The 22935-nt window shown below is 39.3% G+C and overlaps 1 protein-coding gene across 1 annotated transcript; it reads right to left on the reverse strand.

The window, feature by feature from the left end:
- Nucleotides 1-406: 406 nt before the first annotated feature.
- LOC139657597 (carboxy-terminal domain RNA polymerase II polypeptide A small phosphatase 1-like) lies at nt 407-16817 on the reverse strand. The gene is made up of 7 exons (XM_071535488.1): nt 16469-16817; nt 7332-7480; nt 7012-7113; nt 6317-6373; nt 5363-5455; nt 4442-4627; nt 407-3625 (listed from the first exon to the last, which is right to left on the reverse strand). The coding sequence occupies exons 1-7, from the start codon at nt 16545-16547 to the stop codon at nt 3497-3499; spliced, it is 795 nt and encodes a 264-aa protein (XP_071391589.1). The 5' UTR covers nt 16548-16817; the 3' UTR covers nt 407-3496.
- Between the last annotated feature and the right edge of the window lie 6118 nt (nt 16818-22935).

Below are 22935 nucleotides of genomic sequence, written 5' to 3' on the forward strand. Positions count from 1 at the left end.
AACATAATTATTGGGTTTTATTACATTAACAGGAAGGTTGACATTTTTGACATGTAAGCTTTTTAGAACAATTTTTTTCCAAGTCATCTTCCACACTTACTCACAGATTTTTCCAGATATTGCATAGTTAATAACCAAATTTGTGAATAGGTGACAGTTGTGTATCTGATTTTGACAATTATTACATCATCAGTTCAGTTACATTTTTGAAAATTGAGAATTTCTGCCTTTGCTATATATATACAGTATATATATGTATGTATATGTATGTATGTATATGTATATATATATATATATATATATACATATATATATGTATATGTATATATATATATATATAAATAACAAAAAGGCTATTATGTTAATGGTAGGCAACTTTCATTACAGAATGGGAAATTTATTATGTTAACATGATTATTGCACTATTAGCTGCAAATTGTTAAAGCTTTATTACATTAATGTGAAGTTATTACATTAACAGTTGTACACACATACTTACAGTCTTTATGCTACTTTCTGTGTGATTCAGATAATCAAATGTAAATGTATTAAAAAAACAGCACTTGGACCATCTTTCATTTAGCATTTATGGAAAAAAAAATTAATTATTACATACAGCTCAATATAATTTGGTATGATAAAATGACAGGTCACAAACTAGATTACATCTATTCGATCATGAGTACAGTAACATGAATATTCCATATATTAATGTAATTTGTTTGCTTTATTACCGTGCAAAACAAAATATACATATCTATTGAATGTGTAAGAAGTACAGTATGAGGGAATGGACCCCGCAGTGACAGAGCGCTTCATCTAAATGCGATCAAATATGTGAGAATCATTTGAAGTGAATATTCCTATAAATAATCCTCTTTTGCCGAATCCTGATTTCCAAAACACAAGAACAGTTTCAGCATTGAGTCTAATGGAGACATGATGACGATGGCTTACATGAAACACACACACTTCAAAACATTTACCCTGTTATGTGCCTACAAACAGTAGATACTATCCTTTTAGATATTTGCTGGTGTTTCTTATGCATACATTACCTATTAATATATATGAGGTAACCAACCACGTCTTGCATTACAACAGCAAGAGCAACGTTTCCCCTGTGGAAAACCAGATCAGAGGATCTATTCCTTTGCCAAAAGAAATCTGGAATAAAATCAGTGATTATTTAGAAAAAATAATGGCTAATTTGATTGACAAGAATTTGTTAAACATAGAAAAATCGTGTAATATTTCCTAATATTGTGGATTTATCCGTCAGCCCCATCTCGGTAATGTTACCTCACACAAGCCTGTTACCTAGGCTCAAAGTCAAATCCACCGTTGCAGTCATCAGTGTCAACACACTGTATTGTCAATGTAACGTCCATGATCCAAGCATATGGGGAAAAAATTAAAAAAAAGCATGAGTCCTGCAAACCGAGGGAGCCCCACTCTGTGTCGCACCCCACCTGGTCCCTTGAGATATTGTGTGCTTGAGCAGATTTTAAAGGAGAAATCCACCTCAGATCCTCTCATACTGTTATATCATCAGTCTGTGATGTTCAGTGTGTTCCTGGAGTTGTTTTGTAATCTACTCTTTTGGTGAACCCACTTTCCCTCAAACTGTCTCTCCTTCAGTTAGTGATTTCCTACATTTCCCAGAATGACTTTCGACAACCCCCGGAGAAATGGACCTGAACTTGTTGCATTCAGTATCTGTAGGTGGAGAAGGCGATAGTAACAGTACCATCAAGAGAGCAAGTTGAGAAAACGCGACAGTCGTTCCCCTTACTCAGAACATAACATTGTGGCTGTGTCTATTGAGGCTCCTGTGGGTGGAGAAATTGGTCTCTCTGCCTCTTGTACGATGGATTTCTTCCTGTATGATTTTTGAGTCTAGAAAGAAGCCCTTGGAAATATCTGGATGTGACGTCCCATTGTCTACGTCTGATACATCACCAATAGCTGTTTCAGGGTGGATTTCTCCTTTAAATCTGGACTGAATTAAACCATTTATTATATGTTAAAAGGTGAAAAGGCACACCTTTTATTTCAAACCATGAAATTGTTTCCAGCCCATATGTACCGCCTAGAAAAAAAAAACCTTACTTTGTGCTGAAGCTTATGAGTAGAACAAACCTAAATAGCCAAAACATCACTTTTTGCACCATACAACTTTCAATTATCATTCAGCTGCAGTCCTTAAACGCGAATACAAATTCAAGTTTTGTTTGTGACTATGAAACAAAGAACAAGTCACAAAACCAAATATCATACATCAACGCATTTGAGGCGACATAAACGCAACGCTGACCCATTTTCATACGGTCGTAGAAATCTATTCAGTTCATCCTGGTCCTTTCATGTCTGGCATCAACTATCCATGACATCTGTTGACACACAGATACTGCTATACTGCATTTAGCTGTCCATCAATAGTTGTCTCTTTACACAACCTTTGGAGCTCCACTTCCTAGCTGCACTTTCTCTGTCATTTGCAGACGATTCTCTATTTATATTAGCGTCAGGTTTGACACTGTTCCTGGGAGTTGGCTGGTTTACGATGCTACTTTTGCTGTCAAAACTGGTTTAGAATACAAACTGTTGTGCTAAATAAATCAATTTCTAGGCCATAGTGACAATGAGGCCGGTCCTGTCGATCACCTTGTAAAGTGCTGTCCAGTCTTACATTATTACGTTATGAGTGGGGTTTTAGCAAACCCTTTGTGATATTTGATCAGATGCAGTCATAACACTGTTATGATTATCCACAAGTAGGTGATCGCATCGCTCTTTCTGAAGGAGGTTAAAACTCTAAAATGACACCAGAGGATCGAGAAAGGATATCATGAATACAATTTTTAAACTCGACAAGTGTAAAGGGAATAGCGTAAAACATGGGTGTGTGACAAAAATAATGCTATTCCAATATTCCAAATGTTTTAAAGATCCCTCTGCACCAATTGCTCTTTCAATAACAAGGTTTATCAAGTTTATTGGCACGAAAACCTGTCCGAAAATCCTCCATTCGAATCCTCCCACTTACTATGTTCCTGCTTCGGTTCTGCAGGATCAGACTGCTGAAGTCCAGTTCCAGTACCTGCTCTCTATGCAGACGGCTTTGTTACTTTACCTTTTCTGCAACTTCACTGAAATTGCAGAAAAGGTGCTGAATATGAGCATGAATCTCCTTTTCCATCCATCCATCCAAACATCCATCTGTCCATCCACACATTCATCCATTCATTCATTCCAGCTGGTTCATGATAGGTTGAAGGTTTATAGGGGCAAGTTACAAGGCAAAATGTTCAGGCAGTTTTCTGTTTCACCAGGAGGAGGCAGTGAAGACTTCCAAACATGATGTTCTGCGGCAGGATGTTAAAGGGTTGATATTGGGACATTGTCAGCTTCCACGCAGTCTGTTTGGGTTTATTCTGATGCCTCACTGATGTGTGTTGTACGGTATCTTGTTCTAAACGGAGATGCAACGCTGCTAGCTGGCGGTCCCTTGGTGCTTGAGGACTGTGTACACGTTATCCACTTTGCTCAGCCTCTCGAAGAACGGGATGAGGTCCAGCAGCTCCGTGTCGGACATGTCGTCGAACCATGAGACCACAGGCACCTGGACACACACACAGAGGGTCAGAAACATCGGTGTTTATTCTCAACAAACCGATCTCCGATCGCCAGAGTGACCGGTCAATCAATCAGGTAATAAAGGTATAAAGCATTGATTTTACTTGGTGGTACAGAGTGAAGAACGGGACAGAAAACAGTAAGTTGTCCCATTTGTACCCTCACAATTTTTCCAATGCCAATACCAGTTCCCATACTTTAAAAATCCAATACGGTTCTAAAGTGATTTGCATTTTCTGTGTTATAGTTGTAAATGAGAGTGACTTTGCTAAACTGAATTCAGTTCACTTTCTCAATAACTAGAAGGCACTCGGAGAGCGCAAACGTCCACCAACACTGAATAATTCTCCAATTTGCTGTTACACCTACAGACATCATTCCTATCACTTCAATTTTAAGTTAAATTGATTTCTTGACCCTGCACACATTCCCTCAGAGTAAAGTCTCTATAAAAGTCTCTAAAAAATATGGCTAAAAATGATAATCGTCTAATTGCGGAAATCCCAGATCACCACCAAAATCTAAGCAATTGTCTCCTATCTATTGTCTATTATCTGTCCACCAAATTTCATAGAAATCCATTCATAAGCTTTTGAAATATCCAGCCCTTAATATCCAACATTTGAAGCATTTCGATTTAAATTATTTTTTAAGATAATCTTTTGGTATTTTTGCTTTGATTTGATCATTAACAATAGAGAGAGACAGGAAAGATGGGAGAGAGAGAGAGAGAGAAAGAGAGTTTCCAGGCCAGATTTGAACCCAGGATTCCCAGATATTTTTGATGCCCAGGTGTACTTACTGCGTTGTCGGGATGGAAGACGTAGGAGGCGGGGGAGTTGTCGACGATGATGACCTTGTTCAGGTCTCGTCCCAGACGGCTCAGGTCCTTGACGTAGTTTCCCCGGTGGAAGGCACATGACTCTCGGAACAGCCGGCATCGGAAGGCACCCCACTTATCCAGGAGATCAGACACGGGGTCGGCGTACTGCAGCAATGACACAACATTGATATCAATTGAATAGTTTTATCGATGTACTGATATGCCAATACATTGGGCAGATATTGGTCTTTTATTAAACATCAGATATCGGCCAGTAAGTATTGTTCACATCCGATGTGATGGGAGGTTCCTTCCTGATCACAGCTACAGAAAAATAGTTGCGATTAAGTTTTGTTTTCTTTACACATTTTCGTTTTTCATTTATATGCTCAAAAATGGCTTTTGTAAATTAATTCTTCATTTAGGCACAAAGTGAGTTTCCCTACCAGTAACCCTTCTTTAAAGAGCTGCTAACCCTAAAAGAATTAGTCTGGGTTTCAGTGGAGAGTTTTAGTGTCCCATGATGGTCTAAATGCTGCTTCAGAGGCTTTTGTATTCTTGTCAGGCTAAACCCGGACAGGAATACAATTATGGGGAAAACACTGAATACTGTTTATATTCAGTTTTTTCTCTGCTGTATCCTACTTACTATTTGCTGTTGCAATGACCCAAGCTCCCCAGGGAGTTCATCTTATTTTAGCTTATTCTTTCGCTCATATATGTGAAAGAACGCTCTTCAGGATGGATAATGTGATGGAATATGTATCATGTGCAACAATGTCATAAACCAGTTGACAGATTTGCAAAGCAACTACCACTTCTTGTACGGTGTAACTTTAACACTTTAACACTGATTTCACACTAATCCATAGTTTCTGAAGGCGGGGCAGGCTGTCTCACCTTAGCTAAACTGGCAGTGAACAGGACACACTCAAACAGCTCTCCCATCCTCTTCAGAAACTCGTCTACATGTGGCCTCTTCAGCACGTACACCTGCAACACACGGGACGTCCCAGACAGAGAAAAACATCAGGATATAGAGGAAATGGATATAGAGTCTACTGCTGTAAAACAGGCTTCCTACACATCTTACATTTCAAAAAGGTTTTTCCAAATCTTGACTGCCCGACTAACTGAAGGTTTTTTGTTGGTGTTCAATATAATATATGGTAATATTGGCTGGAAAATATGACTACTAGTCTACTGGGCCATATGGCTGAAGATAATTCCTGGAAAACAAATATCACATGTAAAATTACTAACAATTTACATCAAAATAAATGTGTACTCATATACATATATGGACAGAACAATATGTTTTGTGCGTACTCCAAACATTTCAAAACCTGGTACTTATCAAATTGGATTTTCAGACTTTCCCAGACTTTGCAGACGAACCCTGGTAAAAGGATCCTGAACTAGACCAGTGAGACACAAACATTTGGCTCGACAAATGAAATCCAGTACTTGTGTCTTTGTAATGCCTTCCTGTTGTGTTTTGTTTTTTCCTCCTCCTGTGGTGTCGGTGGCTGAGGGCAGCGTTCCTGAACCAAGTCATCCGGAATAGGCTGTGCTTGTCTGAACAAACCTATCCTGGATTACTTGAACCAGGCCCAGACCCAGAATCTGTCATCCGTCTTCAAACAGCCATCTTCACAATCCCTTAAATACCGGTAGGCAGCATTTATACTCAGCAATTAGCACTGCTGTCACACGTCCATGAAGACATTACAGGACAGCAGACAACAACATGCAACAATAACTGTATGGAAAATTAACAAATCCTATTTATCCTATATCAGATTTTGTGAATTTTTGCTGTGTTTCTTGATTAGGAACGGGACTGTACCGTACCTGGTGTACCGTTCCATCTATTTCCACAGGAATGATGAAGTCTGCATTGTTCACCGGCTGTGAGAAGAACAAAAAAAAGGATTTTAATAAACAAGAGACACAGCCAAACTCAGCATATAGCCACTGGAGAAGTTCCATTTTTACTTAAAGCTTTGCTGAAGAGGAAGTTTCAAGGAATAATCAAGATGCTACAGGCTTGTTTTACAATAAATTAATGTGGCTTTACCGTATAACAATAAAAATGAACTGACTGCAGTATTAATGTAAGAAAGATGCAGGAGAAGTGCAGACAGAGGACCAGAAACAGCGTCTAGTGTTCGTGCGCATGGAGGAGCGGCTGTGTTTATTTGGGTTCAAGAACCCACTAGTCTGGGTTTGGCTTTTGCCAACAATGACAGAAATGTCACTGCCGGTGCCAACAACAACTAGATGAAGAAAATGTAGACCTTACAGAGTGTTTCTTACTATTAACCATAACTATCTGATGATGTAATGCGCTAACAAGGGACTCGCTATTTCCCTGAAAGCTGTTTTATACTTGAAAACTCCAAGAAATGCGTAAATGTCCCTGTGGACATGATGTGGGAAATGAAGGAAAACATTTGAAATGGAGGACTGATATGCAACATTCTGCTTGTGAATCCTGTACCAAGACTGTGTTTATTTCTTCGCCTCTCTCCTACACCTTCTCTCACCTTAAAGGAGCTGTGAACTAACGTCTCGTCCAGATCTATAACCACGCAGATCTTTCCGCTGTCTTTCGACTTCGCTGGAGGCAGCAGCGGCATAATCCGGTTCTAAAAACACAGCAAAAATAACATTTACCTGACCCTGGGCAAAGTAACATTCAACTTCACTTACAAAAACACAGCCAGCGTCACTTATCTGGAAAACAAAAGTAACATTTGAAAGATGATAAAGGCAGAAAAGGCAGAGAGAGAGTGTTTTTCCACTTCTGTAACTCAGATATGATCTTGCCACTGCTCTCAAAACACGACACAAATGGTCAACGCACCTTGGAGACCGTTCCATTTTCCTCCACCAGCAGCGGGGCGTTGTTGTTGACCGGCGGGGGCTCGGGCTGGTCCCGACAGAGGCAGCAGAGCAGGCTGGAGAACAGGCCGCCTCTCCTGGGCTTCTTGGAAGACAGAGAGGGAGAAGAACCTGCAGAGGAAGCAGAGGAGGCCGCATGTCAGCCCAGTGTGTGAGGTTCCCAGTGCATGCTGGGTATCTGGGAGGCCCACAGTCCACTCCATGTGAAGTGTTTCTTCACAAAAACAATTTCCTGAACTTCATCAATCAGTGCTTCTAAAATAGAGAGGAACCAGTCTGTTAAAGTGGTATTTTGTCAAAAATTACGTACTATCCTTTATTTAAAAAAAAAAAAAAGTTTGAAAAGTGGGTGTCATTTTTTTTTTTTAAAACAGTGAATATCTGATTTTGTAATAAACCTCTTTGTGAACTCATGCCCTTTGCAAATACCATAAAAATCTCACTTATTGTAACTTTAATTAATATATTTAGTTTCTAAACATTACACTAACTTTAGTATGGTTCTGTATAGTATAGTATAGTATAGTATAGTATAGTATAGTATAGTATAGTATAGTATAGTATAGTGTAGTATGCAATGAAACTCTGAACTCATGCCCTTTGGAAAAACCTTAGATACCAGACTGATTGCAACTTGAAATAATAATTTAAGCTTCTAGACAACAACAACAAAAATACCATGAGATGTATAACAATCAGAATTCATTTAGTCTTCGCCCTTTGGAAAAATCAATTAAAAAGCACAGGTCTTGCACAACGTTGCGTAACTCATGATCCCGGCTCGTCACTAAATGTATGAGAACAGTAACAAGGACATCCAGCAACTTTCTATACTTTGCTCATGTACACAAACCCTGCTGCACACACACGTGCCCGGCAGCAGCTCTTGCGTAACCAGATCTCTGATGTCAGCGGCAAACATTCCTCTTACAGACTCGCCCACCAATGAATGTTCAGCAACACTTCTCTTAAAGTGTTGTTAAGAAGGCATTATAAAGGCATCATAAGCACTTCATAAGTGTATTTGAGGGCATTATACCAATCAGAACATGATATATGTGCTGTAACACAAACCGACCGTATAGCTATGACTTCACAAGAGTTATATGAGATTCATAATCCATTATAATTCATGTGATCATTCGTTCATACATGTAATTGATGATAATAAAATAATTATGCATGTAATCCAATATGCTTCACGTCAGGTAAGCTCTTACTGTTACTATGAAGTATATAAGCATGCTTCTTCTTAGTATTATTATGCTCTTAATGCTGGAATGATGCCTCCCAATACAGTTCAAGCTAAGCGTTTTATAATTATCTTGACATAATCAATATCTCTTGTATTTTCCATGTGATACACTATAAATACCAAGAGGGCAAACAATGGCTAAAGCTAATCAAAATAGTTACAATATAGTCAAATAACAATGTACAGCAAAATAAATACAACAATTTAAACCAATATTAAATATTACCATATAAGTTGAGCACACTTAAATACAGTATGGTACTTTTTTTCTGTTGTTCATTCAAGACTTATCACCTATTGGCTCAAACTATTCCATACCTTTGCCTTCGGTTCAGCATCACCTGTGTGCCTCAAGAAACAACACGCTCCGCTCAACTTTTTGACCCAAGGTGTGTTGAACTAATGCTGATTTAATCACAAGACAGCATGCCAATTAATATCTCTTATGCTGCACAGATGTTTTGGCTTGAGACGCCTTTCAAACGACAAGCGCCTTCACCTGTGAGAATATGTGAGAGAGGAATTGGCCTCGGGCTGCGAGGCAGGAGGCGGTGGCGGCTTGAAAACGCCTGTGTTGAATAAGAAATATACTGTATGGAGCGGGTGTTCAATCAGTTAGGGGTACGATTTCAAATCAGTCAGGACACTAAACTAAATTTCTCTGCTGCTGATGATTTCCTTCACTATTTTACGAGCCAAACATCTTTAGAACGGGACAAAACCTCCAGACGATCATTGGCCACCTGCCAAATTGGCTGGTTGACTAGAGAAACTTGGCTGGTGGACAACAGTGTTCACTTCACACCCTTATCACTGTCAATCACTGTGGCATGATGGAGGAGGACATGTGGGTCTGTGTGGCTCAACAGGTAAAGCCTGGCACCAGTCCTGACACCGGTAGGGGTTCAGTTATGGTGTTTTGGAGAGTCTGCAGGTTTTCATTCCAACCAGAGACTGCCTGAAAGCTGATTTCATCGATTAATTCCTCCTCTCTGGTTGAAGTTGTGTTAATCGGTGAAATCAGCTGCTGTAGTCGTTGGTTGGAATGAAAACCTGCAGACTCTCGGTTGAATACCTCTAACGTGTTTTTAAGAAACTCCACCCAAGAAGACGACAAAAACAAAGCACAACTTAAACTTTCACTTGACTTTGGGAGATTGGAGATTTTAGTGACGCAAACGTTTCTTTGAGAGGAGCTGCTCTGGAGGCAGGAATGATCTCATTGGTTGAATTACACCTCAGTGGGCGGAGCCAAAGAACCACAGTTTTTCTGAGCGCCGGTCTAGCTATGTGCGACTACAACTACATTAACTAGATAACTTACTATGCCTAGATTGCATTTTTCAGTTAGTATCATAATGTTAGATTCCTCCTCTCTTACCTCTTGTCTTTTTCACTGGGCTTCAGTCTAACATTACTTAGCCAGAAATAGTGGTTCTTTGGCTCCGCCCATTGAGGTTTAACTCAACCAATGAGATTATTTCTGCCTCTGAGAAATATTTGTATCACTAAAACTCCAGTCTGCTTGGCTTTGTGTCTGACCTATCTCTGATTAACACTCATTCTCACTCTTCTGCCTCAGATTAGACTTTGTTTCTGCCTCAGATTGGACTTTGTCTCTGTCTCTTTATCCGGCCGCTCGCTCTCTCTCCCTCTCTGGACGTGACTGTGTTACCAACACACAAACCTCTGTTGTCCATCTCTTTCATTCCCTCTCTCCCATTCCCTCCTGCTCCGTTTTGCCGACTCAAACCCTGCATGACCCTCGGCCAGCCGGCCGGTCGGACCAAAACAGGAAGAGGAAACAGACGGGTATCAGAGGAGGAAGCGAGTTGCCATCGTGCCTCAGAGCAGCAGGAGTGACTCGGTGTAAAACGACTATCCAGGCAGTTCCTTCATCATAATGAGTCGGCTTCATGTCGAGTCAGTTCTTCTTTTGCTGTTGCAATAAAGTATATGACTTCTGAGAAAGCATTTTTATAGACAAGCTTTTACGTAATAGTTTTTATATTCTTGTATTTGAGCGTTCTAGTCCTTTTTAATAGCATTTGCGTTAGTATTATTATTATTTATCTGTCCCCCTTGGTATCAGATAATGTGGCCTAGTTTCCCGAAAGCATCAACAATCAATATGATTAAAGCAATAATAGATGATGATGAAGTTTTCAAGTTTCATTGTAATCCGTTAAAACAAAGATCATCTCTGTAGTGAAATTACTAGTATGACACTTTAGGGAAACTCATGCCAGATAGATTCATCACTTATAAGGGATCTCACCTTGTGCCCTTACTCACTGCCTTGCGCCTTTACCTGCTTCCTCATGTCCTCATTTACTCACTTGTGTCCTTACTTACTTCCTTATTCACTCCCTTGTGTCTTTATTGGCTTCCCTCGTGTCCTTACTCACTCCCTCGTGTCCTTACTCACTCCCTCGTGTCCTTACTCACTCCCTTTTGTCCTTATTCACTCCCTCATATCCTAATTCACTCCCTCGTGTCCTTACTCTCTCCCTTGTGTCCTTACACACTCCTTTGTGTCCTTACTCCCTCCCTTCTGTCCTTATTAATTTCCTTACTCAGTCCCTCGTGTCCTTACTCACTCCCACTCCCTCGTGTCCTTCCTCACTCCCTCATGTCCATCCTTCCTCCCTCCTCTCCCCATTCACTTCCACATTCATGCCTTTACTCACAGACTTTTCATCACAAATATGACTAGCTGGGTGTCAACCAGCCATAAAACACACAACATGTGTTAGTTTCATTTATAAAGGGGCGTTATGAAGATGACAAGGAAGGAATGGAGTTTATGGAATGGAATGTGATCGGAGTTACAAAACCAGACAGTTAACTAAGAGAACACAAGTCTGAGAAAGGGCGTTTTTGCTGGGAAAGAATGAGATATTTACAAATGACACATACTCTAACAACTTGATTGATGACATGAAAGTAAAGCCCATTTAACATCAACATGGGCTGCTATTAAAGTTACGAGTCATCTTCAGACCTTTTGAGCACAGATCCATCTGTTGTTTTTGAATATTAACTCATGAATTTCAGGAGGCAAAATATTTCCAAAATGGATAGAAAACATTTTCAAACCATTCATATGTTGAGAGTAAGTGTTCTTAACTTGATTACTTGATCTGATCAATCACCAAGTCTTGAGGGAAACGAGATATAGCGAACCTTTTTGGATCAACAGTATAACTTGGAATTTCTAATTTCATTTGAAGTTCTAACACACATTGAGCCAAAAGTTGATTTAAAAAGGACAACTAACCATTACAGCTAGTCCGCAGTAGATTGTAGTGCAAATAAAACTGGCTTTACGTTTGTACAACAGCCTATCAGAAGCTCTGACTGTCTAAAGCAAGAAATAGAAAAACAGATACCGATCAGCACCAAACCCATTCTCAGTATCAATATCAATTTCGCAGCTTCTGAGGGAACCAAAAAGCGTCAAAATGTTGAATTCTTACTATTGGAAACCATACTTGTGTGTAGTATGGTATATGATGTACAGTATATATGATGATGACATTATGTACAAATGCTAGTCAGAAAATAATTTACTCCACTGCATAGACAGATAAGATGGTTTCAGTTCAACAAAGAAAGGTATCATAACACTATTGGGGTTTTTTTAGTAGGCTATTTGAAGAACCAGTCACAATCAAAAAGTATCAACCTGCTCTGGCCCAAATTCCACCAGTGGAAAAATTGTGTAAACAAACAGAATCAGTGTTCATATCTACCTTCAGCTCCTTTAGCCGGCAAAACCCAGATTTAAAGCTGCATTCTGTCTGCTTGTACCAAGATTAAAACTGAAATAATGCGGGGGAAAAAACATGACTCAAATAAAGACAACTACCACGCAAACTCAGTGTGTGAGAAAAGAAAAACAATGGAATTACAATAAATGTGCTGCCAACTTGCAAAGCAAATAAAAAAAAAAGCCCTAGATAATCTCTAGAAATTAGTTTTAGTTTCAGTTTTCACACAAGTGAAACCTGAACAGAGAAACCCCACTCTGCCCCATAACGAACAAGTCTCTCTCTACACTAAAACCTATTCTCTAATCATTATCTCTAAATGGTGAATGAGAGATTTCTGGAGCTCTAAAGGGAGTTAAAAAGTTACTAAAGGAACCGATGTGTTTCTCTACCTCTACAAGTTAATTCCTGTACCGCTACATACAAAAATGCAGTAAGAAATGCCTTCGATCTGCATTTAACCGCTGCGTGATCGCTGTCTGAAATCATTAACGTGCCACACACCCCCGATCGGCTCTTTTGATCAGCTCAGTATCCATTTCAAAGCCCAGTTTCCTGTGTCTGACTCCTTATGTAAAACTCCACAGGGACTTGGAAGGCTTTTCCCACCTCGTCTCACAGTCTCTGCCCATCTGACAGCTGAAGCCTCGCTCACGATCCCAGCCAATGTCTATTACAATATCTTTAAGGTATATATATATATATATATCTAAAACCTAAATTTGATTATTTTCATTCCAAAAAATGACAAGGAATCAGTGTTTTCCCCCAGAATTGTATTCTTGTCAGGGTGGAAAAGCCTCTGAAACAGCATTTAGAGCATCATGGGACACTAGACTCTCCAGTGAAACCGAGACTAATTTCTTATTAGTCTCTATTTTCTTATTCTTTTAGTGTCAGCAGCTCTTTAAAGCAGCGTGACACACCACACCTATTCAATAGTAGGGAAACTCTGGGACACATTACTGCCTTTAAATGAAGAATACATTTACAAAAAACAACTAAATTAATAAATTATGCTCAAAGAAAAAAAAACACTTTTTGACTGTTTTTCTGTCTCTGCAGTCAGGGAGGAACCTCACGGACAACATGACCAGACGATATCTGATATTTCATAAAAAGGCCAATATCAGCCCGATATACATGAGCAATCTGATATATCCATCTAACCCCTGAATGTACTAGTGTGGCTCCAGGCCGTACAAGAGCATCACAGCTCCATAATTAGTGGTATATGATGAAGTCACCTGTCAACACGCAGCATTGTTCTGCCTTATTTATAGATTGGCAGGACGGGCAATTGTGCTGGAAAATATTGCCTGTGGTTAGTTATAGTCTACTCTACCAGCCACCAGCATTTGGAAGTCCTCTTTTGGTGTGAAAATATAAATGGCTAGTAAAATAGTGAAAGTGGCAAGTGGATTTTGGGACTTCCCATGCCAGACACTGTGGTCTGTGGACATAAAAAGTTAAGTTTCTTGCCCGGATTTGAGGTCATAAGCCTGTGACACTGATGATTTTACATTTGATTCATGAATAGGCCTCTGTATTAACTCTCCCTAAAAGCTACAAACCAGACAGCTGATGCACAACATGGAGCCTTTTGTATCTGAATGAGATGTTAGCTATAATAATGCTGCTGCAGTATCACTTCTAAAGTACTCTTGTTCCCCAGAAAGTCTTCACAGGAGCAGTTACAGTCATCTACTCCACATGTTCTCAGTCATTCTCTATGGAGCTGCTGTTTATGAGTGTGACATCAGAGTTTATATTCAGACAAACTTAACTGACCAAGAGGAATAACATGCTTGAATCCTGCAATCTAGTTTCTTTCTTATTTATTTATTTATTTATCATTATCCTTACTTACCTATTTTATCTTTCTTTCTTTCTTTCTTTCTTTCTTTCTGTCTAATATGCCATTTTATGAGTTGATCGTAGTAAAGTGTTGCTAAATGTTGTCTCAGGACATATTTACAGAGGTGTCATTCCTGTAAATATGACCCATTAAGGTACATAGAGGGTCGTTCCTATGCTGGAGTACTATAAAAGAATACAACATGTTAGGATGCATGGGCGCAGTGAGTTTTTTTGGTGTGTTTTATGTGCAGCACATTGAATTTTCCTTGTGTATGAAATGTGCTATATAAATAACGCTCACCTTGCTGCTAGTGGACACTAAATAAAACTACAAATAGCAAAGGCCCTTTGAATGCAACTACAGTGAATTTGAAACTAAATTAAAAATAAAGACTAGAGGAAATCAAAACGTTCACTTGGTTGTCAAAAGATAAAAAGAAATCACTTTCTGTCAGTGTCAACATGGAGTCTGGCACAGCAACTGTGTGCTAGAGCGGGTAAACAAGTTCACTAAGTGTGGAGACCAGGTTATGTAATAGATGAGGCTACTACATATTTACAAGAGCAGCACCGCTTCACATTTCAGCCTCCTCTCTCCACCACTGCTCAGATCCGAACTTAAAAGTCAAAACTGGGAACAATCCATGTGTGTCTGCCTGAATGAACAAATTGTTAGTTTTTCTTTCACTTAGATGCTTTATGTCCATTTATGTGGAAAAGAAATGTTAAGGAACACTCACATAACTCGCACTTTTCTGTCAGTGTTATTTACATTAATTTTTACTCAAATATCAAAAGTCAGAGAGGTTTTTGATTCTAAAAAAGTGACAAATGTGGCAGAAATAAGGGTTAAAAGTGGCAGAAGATCTACAGATGTTAGACTGACAGTATTCATTCAGTACAATACAGTTCACCCCAGAAATCACTGCTACTCAACACAAAACACCGTTTTTGCTGCAGCTACAGATAAGTTAGCGTTACATAGCGGAAATTAAAATTTCATGGATCGATCATCTTGTGAAGAAGGCAACAGACTGGCATTGTGTGAAGAAATATCAACAGTATTAAAAGTCCTGATAGGAATTGATAGAAGATACAAGGAGATATGATGGGGAGGTGAAATAGTAAAATGTTAAGTGCAAAAGCTAATATTTACTTGATCATCAAGAGACTGATTATTGGTAGTAATGAACATAACGTCCTTCACTTTTAATACAGGGAAAGCTAGACAAACCTCTGCATACCAGTGATAGTAGTTTCCCAAATGAAAAAAACACTATAATACTCCTATATGGACTTATAGTGTCTTAAGTATTCAAAAATTTGTTTCATTTTTTCATCTCCAATGGTATCACAATACTATTCTATGGGGACTTACAATCTTCTGTGATAAAGTAGTAAACTTTAAGTGTATTTTAAGGTATAGGCTACTTAATACTTAAGTATACGAGTTCTACACTAACTTCTTATACTTAACTTCTTGTACTGTAACTTACTTTGGTAAACTATTAGTTTACTTTTCAGTGTACTATTTTGTTACTTGTTGGGACTAAATTTGCCCACTTTTTTAGTTTATAAAAGTGTACTTCTAAGTATACTTAAAGTTTATATCTGTATAGTTTTAGTATTCATGAGTTTCACACACACAAATACTAAAGTGTATTAAGATGTATTTGAACTTCTTGTGACTTAATTTGACCACTTTTAAGTTGATTAAAGCATACTTCTAGTAACATTAAAAGTACAAGTACAAGCCTAAGCATAGCCTACTACTCTCAAGTACAGGAAAAGGAAAATAAAAGTATACTCTCTCATTTTTCGTTGTAAAAGAAGTATCCTAACAGTCAGTGGACTAACTTAAACTTGTTTTTGTAAGGGTTCACTGTTTCCTAAATGTTGTTATTGTAAGATGACTACAGTTCTTTTAATTAAGGATCAGTAGCCTACGTCATTTCCTTCACTTTCCTCCCAGGCCAGAGGGGCCACAACCCAAACTGCTGCAGAACAGTGCTGCTGTTAGTAAAGCCTGTTTCTACTCGTCTTTATTGAGAAAAGTTCTTGTATTTGGGCAGCAGCAGCAGCGGCGTACAGCCCGTGTTTGTTTAAGCTGATTACAGTGCGGTTGAGTTGAAGCTCCTGAACTGTGAGTCAGAACTGCAAAGTTTTGACATGTGTGCAAAACAAGCGGGGAGGAAAAAACCCCTCACTCACCTCTGTCCGCCGGGGCCGCGGCTCTGCTCCCCTCCTCATCCCGACTCACTTGCGTTATTATGGAGGACGGATTGTCCATCACACCCGGGTCCGATCCGGAGCCGCGATCCTGATCTTTTACACTTTAAAGTTAAAGTCTGCTCGCTGACTCGCTACATTAAACATAACGCGTCCAGAAACAAAGTTGAAATCCACCTGGGAAAACACCGCAACAAGTCGCCTACCGCGCGCCCATCGGCCCTTCAGGTGTCGGCCGGTCGGCTGCCGCTCGAGTGCCCGCTGAAGTCTGAAGTTTCAAAGTTAGAAAACATTTGTCAAGGAGCTGGCAACTTTGATTCAATATGGAGCTCAACTCCGCTCGCAATTTCAAGATACAAACATGGAGGTTTCAAGGCTTCCCATTTCACTTAAAGCGGCGCGCGGAGGGAGAGGCCTCGCGCCGCAGCCGCTGAGCGGGCGGGGCGACTTTTACCACGGTGCCTTAAAGTAGACTGAACCCAAGTAAAGTTACACCGGATCTGTTTTTTTCTAAAATATACTATTCTTAGATGTAGAACATGCTTATAGGCTAGATTTACATTGATAAGGAAGCATATTGTTGGCCTACATAAACTAACCCTTACGGAAAATAACTATAGGCCTATTAATCCTATAATAACATTTTAGAATGATAATATAGCCTACAAATGGTACAACAAAACTATAAGATAGCTATAGGTTATAACATGCTGTATGAATATCATACGAATATAATTGCGATACCATATACCATCACCATCAATAACGATATGGACTCTATAATTACACTATTAATAACTACAGACACATTGGAAGCCATTATAGGAAGATTAGTGATTTTTCTTTAAGTTTCGTAGGTTGAAAAAGTAAAACCTATATCTGTTGCCCGGTCCTGTAGGCTTCCCTATGGCCTGTTTTATTGATCAGTACGTCTGCTTGTGTTTGTGTACTACTGTACTTGAAGTGATGGTTGTGTAATGACCGCTGCTTGCCTGTAAAGTGTTTGCTCAAGAGCAAAACTTTAATAGGAGTATCAGTAAAGAAACGCCCAGTTCGGGCTCCCTTGAAACTGCCTGCAGCAAGGGAGCGTCGCGCAAGAGCCAGCGCAGTCTCAGACCGTCAAAGTCAGTTAATTTGCTGAAGTCCAAACCAGAATGATGTTGATTGATTATATTGAAACACTGTTTATTTTTTTCAGCTGGTCCAATTGCTTTCACAGTGCTCCAAACCAACAATTTGTAAATACAAATCCATGTGCTTGCAGATGTCTGTAGGTAAAAACAAAAACAAATCTACTTCAGTTTCCACTTCTTCTTCCCAATGAGATGCACACTTTTATGTACTCTTGGCAGATTTTGTTGCTAAATATTTTAAACCTTTCTGTACTTTTGCAAAAAAGGAAACACAATGTACCAGTTTGCTCTACATGTATGAAAAATAGTGGCAAATTGTGGAGTGTAAACAAGGAGCTGTTTGGATGGCTAGGTAAGAGAATTAGCTGTGAACTGTGGAAGAAAAGTCTCTGTTTACCTGGATATGGGACAGGGTTTAACTTCAGGGACCATGGCACTGCTGCATGGATGTAAGGCAAGGAAAACCCTGTCCTACGCCCAGGTAAACACCGATTTTCTTAGCTACTTCTGTATTTTTCTTTGTTTTCTCCTGTAATTTGGCAATATGCTCTTCAGCCCATATATCCAGCAGGTATCTGACCTTGTTGTCTGTCCTCTTCCAATCATTTTTTCAACTCTCCAAGCAAATGCAACGCTACGGTGCTGTAAACGCTCCAGAGTTTGAATAAACCGCTTTAAACATGCTGCTGTGAACGCACCTTAATGAAATTTAGACCAGTGGTTCCCATACTGGGTTCTGGGTTTAGGCTAATTTCTGCCCCCACCACACCTACAGTAGATTATTCTGTATGAAGGTATTTCTAACAACAGACCTCTTCTCAAATCTGGTTCCTTGGGATAAAACCTCATCAGAGGAACGTCTCTGGTCTCATGTCAAACTAATTTGGGGTTCAGGAAAAATTTGGAAACAACAGGAGAAATTGGAGGAACTTTCCAACTACCATTTCCAACTACCTCTTTCTCTATTTTCCCTATAATTAGAACATAATTTCATGGTTCTTTCCAGGAAACCTCTTAAGAAATGAACAGTTCCTTTCTAGGAAATATTAGGAAATTGCAGACCTGGAAAATAAAGTGTTACCTATCTTTTTTTATTTTAGATTTCTCTAGTAGTGGTGATAATATTTTTGCTACGCAGTACTGTGCTAAACGACACACTCCCAAGAAAAACCCTGGCACTTTGGATAAAAGCCCCTAATAAAAGGCATGTGCCATGTTATGCTAACATACAGTAATTATCTGAACTCACTCACCAGTTTAAATCTCTGCAAAGGTATTCCACTTAAATCCACAGGACTTCTTTCAGTGATGTTGACAAAGCACGCCTCCAGCACGGCCACCGCACATATCACATGTACCCACCTGGAACACACACACACACACACACACACACACACACACACACACACACACACACACACACACAACAGCCATGGTAAACTGCATGCTTATTGGCTATTTTGTGTGTTGTAATGATAATTACTTGACCCTCTTTCTTTGCTTCCAATATTTTTCCAGCGACTCTACTAACAATTTGAATTTTTTCGAAACTTTATTTTAATATAAGTATTCTTTCCCAAAGGATGAAATTATCTTTTTTCATCTGCTTGGGACGCAGGTTGCGGCTTGGGACGCTTGGGACACAATCAATTTGATTTGAATAACTGAATGTATGCCAGGTCAAGGGTGAGGGACCATTACCAAAAGCCGGATGTACTAAAATAGCTAGATATCCTCTCCTGTTCCTTTCACCCAGTGTCCTGAAGATTCTTCAACAACTTACTTGTTGTTATTGGCTTTCTGCAGGGCTCAGCAATTCTGCAAAGAGGAGACACGATCAATCAACTGTCCACTGTAAACTTTCTGCAAAAACAAAACGGCGATCAAATAGATACCATGACATTTTGAATTGTATTTTGTGACCTTTAATTCTAAGTCACTTGTCACATTGTGGGTGAAAATGTTTGAGTATTGGCTCTTCCACTGCTGTGGCATGTTAACTTTATTGGTGTCCCTTATTCAAGCAAATGGCTACAGCTAGCTGCAAACAAGCTCATTAGTGCCACCTAGTGATTTAAGAGAGAAATTTATGAGAGAAAATGAGAGTTAAGTGTAAGTGCGGTTCTGTGAATTCTTGGCTGAACACTGAACATTGTCCATCTCATCTCATCATTGTCCAGGAAGAATGAAATAGAACAAAACATTTTAGCATAACTGAGGAACAAATGCAGAATGACTAAATATATAACCTGGTATTTAAACACTGAGACTTATCCCATTGAAAAACAACAATAACAAGCCATCTTGAGTAAATGCACCCTGTCAGGAGTGTCCAGTGACCTCAGTCATGGCGTTGGCCTTGCAGCATGCACACTTCCACTCCTTGGTCACACTGGCTGGGTCTACAACATAGCAGCCTAGAGTAAACACACACACACACACACATAATCTGACACATCTGCTGCAGACCTGAGTTGATAGACAGAGGTGTCATCAGGGGTCCGTTTCACAAAGCAGGTTCAACAAACTCTGAGTCTAACCCTGAACTCTGAGTTGATCTACTCTGAGATAGGAAACTCAGAGTTTCCCTCAGTTCAGGGTTAACAGACTCAGAGTTTTCACTAAACCTGCTTTGTGAAACGGACCCCAGCTGTTTAGAACTAACTATGACACACCTGAGACACTTTTTCCTCTGGCACAACTTTCACATGACAGCAGCCATGTTGGCTCCACATTCCTGCTCTCTGGCTGTCACTAAGTAACTACTGATTCTACGCCAGCTCTCCTCAAAAATGTTGGGCATCTCACCATGTTGTTATTGAGGACAGTGGCTATGTTTACATGCACAGAGAATTCAGTTCTTTACCCAGTTATTAAAGTAACCAGGGTTTGGACTGAGAAATGTAAATGTCATAACTTGGTTTAGAATAACCTGGCCAAGTTTATACTCAAATTATGAAAAACCCAGTTAGAATGGTTTACTGTGGCGTGAAAACAGCTTATTGCTTCCATTTTTGGTTTTTGATGTCAACAAAAACAAGGTGACAACAATACTTACAATTACTAGTGGGATCATCCTTTCTTTCCCATGTATTAGACACCACAGGCGAACAGGAATAGTCTGTTAATTTGCATATTCATAACAACAGGAATACTCAGTTGTAGGGTTATACATCTTAACCTGAAAAACACCTTAACCAGAGTACGGCCAAATTCCAGCTTACTTGTGTATGTAAATGTAGCCACTGTTACATATTTGCAACCAACTCTGACTTCAAAGTAAAAGGCAGCAACATGGCTGCCCATTCAGTGCAAGCTAGACATATTGTCTCTCTTCAGTGATAGAGGTAGAGTGTAAATACTGACTGGTGTGAACACGGACGCTGCATTGGGAGCAGCTGATGAGGAGGCTGGTTCCAAAGTCGGGCTAGTTTTTGTCCCATGGCCACACTCCACATTCTGGCTTTTGTTTCACGGTAGGGCTGCATGATTATCATCATTTTAACATCATTGTAACATCATTTTGATTGTTGTACAAACAAAACTGAATTAAAAGGTGCATGGTATTTCTTCTCTCGTCTCAACTTTAGCATCTTTGTATTGGTTACATATAGTTTAGGAAATTCATTCAAAGATTTTACTTGTCACCTTTAAGGCACAGATGGGTCTAGCACCAAGCTATTTTTAATTTTTAATGCCCTGTGAGTGTAGCCTGAGATCCTCAGTCAGGCCCCTATTGGCTGTGTATAGCACAGGTGTATATAGCCTACATTTGTTTTTACTTCTATTTATTTATTAAAGTATGTCTCTATTTTAATTGCTCTTTTAAATTTTGTTTACACACTATCTGAGCCGGACAGGTACCTAAAGCATTTCACTGCCCATTGTACTGTGTATGATTGTGTATGTGACAAATAAAATTTGAATTTGAATTTGAAGTATAGATTAAAAACAAAATGTTCCTACTGGCTCTTCCACAGTTTTAGATTGAAAACAAGATGCTGCTAAATCTATATCATCTTTTAAATCACTTCTTATAACTCACTTTTATCGACTTGTTTTTCTATATGCATTTATCCTTTATTAAATGTTATTGACCTTCCTTTATGCGTTGCTTTTATGTTCTTGCTTTGCTTACATGGCTCTTTCATTTGTAGCATTTATCTTTTTGTTTTGGTCATTTTTGTCACAAGCCCACTTTTCTAAGGCTACGGCCTCCATGGAATGCTGGCACACAGAACTAGGGCCAGTGGCTTTTATCTAGCATTTAATGTCTGCTTTTATGAGAGGTAGATTTTATGAATATAAAATCTTTTCACAGCCTCAGTGTGACGATACAATATTGTAAGTGAGAAGAATGAACAGTGTGTTTTAATGATGGGGCAGAGATAAGCCTAATGACAATTATTCAGTCTGTTGATTTTATTTTTGGATTATTTTCTACTATTTTTATCTTCAAGCTTGCTTACACTCTACCGCCTTTTCCCCACTGAATCATGTTACTTTTCCTTTCATGTTATCTTAGAAAATATTCTGCTCTTGATCTGTCCATGTTGCATGTGATTGGTTATTTGTTCCAAATCCCACCTCTTTCATGTGAGCATGCTCATAGCTGGATTGGTAAATCCTGGGTTGACAGAGCCAGTTAACGACCTCCTTCTTGAGACCGGTTAGATAGAATTGCTGTTTGGTTTTGTGGAGCCGGCTATCACAGAGATACTCTGACTATGTTGAACTGAGAATATATTCATCATGAGGGACCGACAGAGGAGCATCAGGGTATAGAGGCCATCAAGAAGGAAGATGGACAGGCTATGATGCTGGGAGTAATCTACGCTCTGAACTTAACATACCCAAAAAACGCAGATATTATTATGAATTTATTCAGAAGGTCCTTATGCAAATGATATGTGAGAGTTCTTGGACTGAAGAACAAAATCAGTGTTGGTCTTTAAGTTTAGCCATATCACATTTAGCGGACTAAACCACTCAATAAGGCTCAATATAAACATCGACTGACATTGGTGTATAATTTAGACATTTGCAACCCTCTTGACAAGTCTTGAACAAAGCACAGCATCTTTGTCTGGTATAAAAAATGATATGTGACACACTGAACCTACAAGTTGACCAGAGAATCACTGAAGAACTCGTATCTGCATTGTGCATCTCTAATCCTGTGTACAAGGACATTGGGAAGGCTGTCATCATGTCACTGCTTTAAAGGGTAAAAACTACTAATAAGAACATTTCACAGTTGTGGAGCCAACAGAATTGATCTTGGATGCTGTTAATGTTTTGCAGCAGCATTTAAGT

This window comes from Centroberyx affinis, unplaced genomic scaffold (genome assembly GCF_046629955.1).
Source record: "Centroberyx affinis isolate AG114_WGS23_722 - 3 ecotype Tasmania unplaced genomic scaffold, CSIRO-AGI_Caff_v1 ptg002720l_1, whole genome shotgun sequence".
Taxonomy (NCBI): Eukaryota; Metazoa; Chordata; class Actinopteri; order Beryciformes; family Berycidae; genus Centroberyx; species Centroberyx affinis.

Coding starts and splice junctions, on each gene's coding strand:
- LOC139657597 (XM_071535488.1), bottom strand. CDS start 16,547: ATGGACAATCCGTCCTCCATAATAACGCAAGTGAGTCGGGATGAGGAG. Junction 4,628..5,362: donor TCACTGCCAGTTTAGCTAAG/GTGAGACAGCCT, acceptor TCATTGCTGCAG/TACGCCGACCCCGTGTCTGA. Junction 3,626..4,441: donor TCTTCCATCCCGACAACGCA/GTAAGTACACCT, acceptor GTGTGTGTCCAG/GTGCCTGTGGTCTCATGGTT.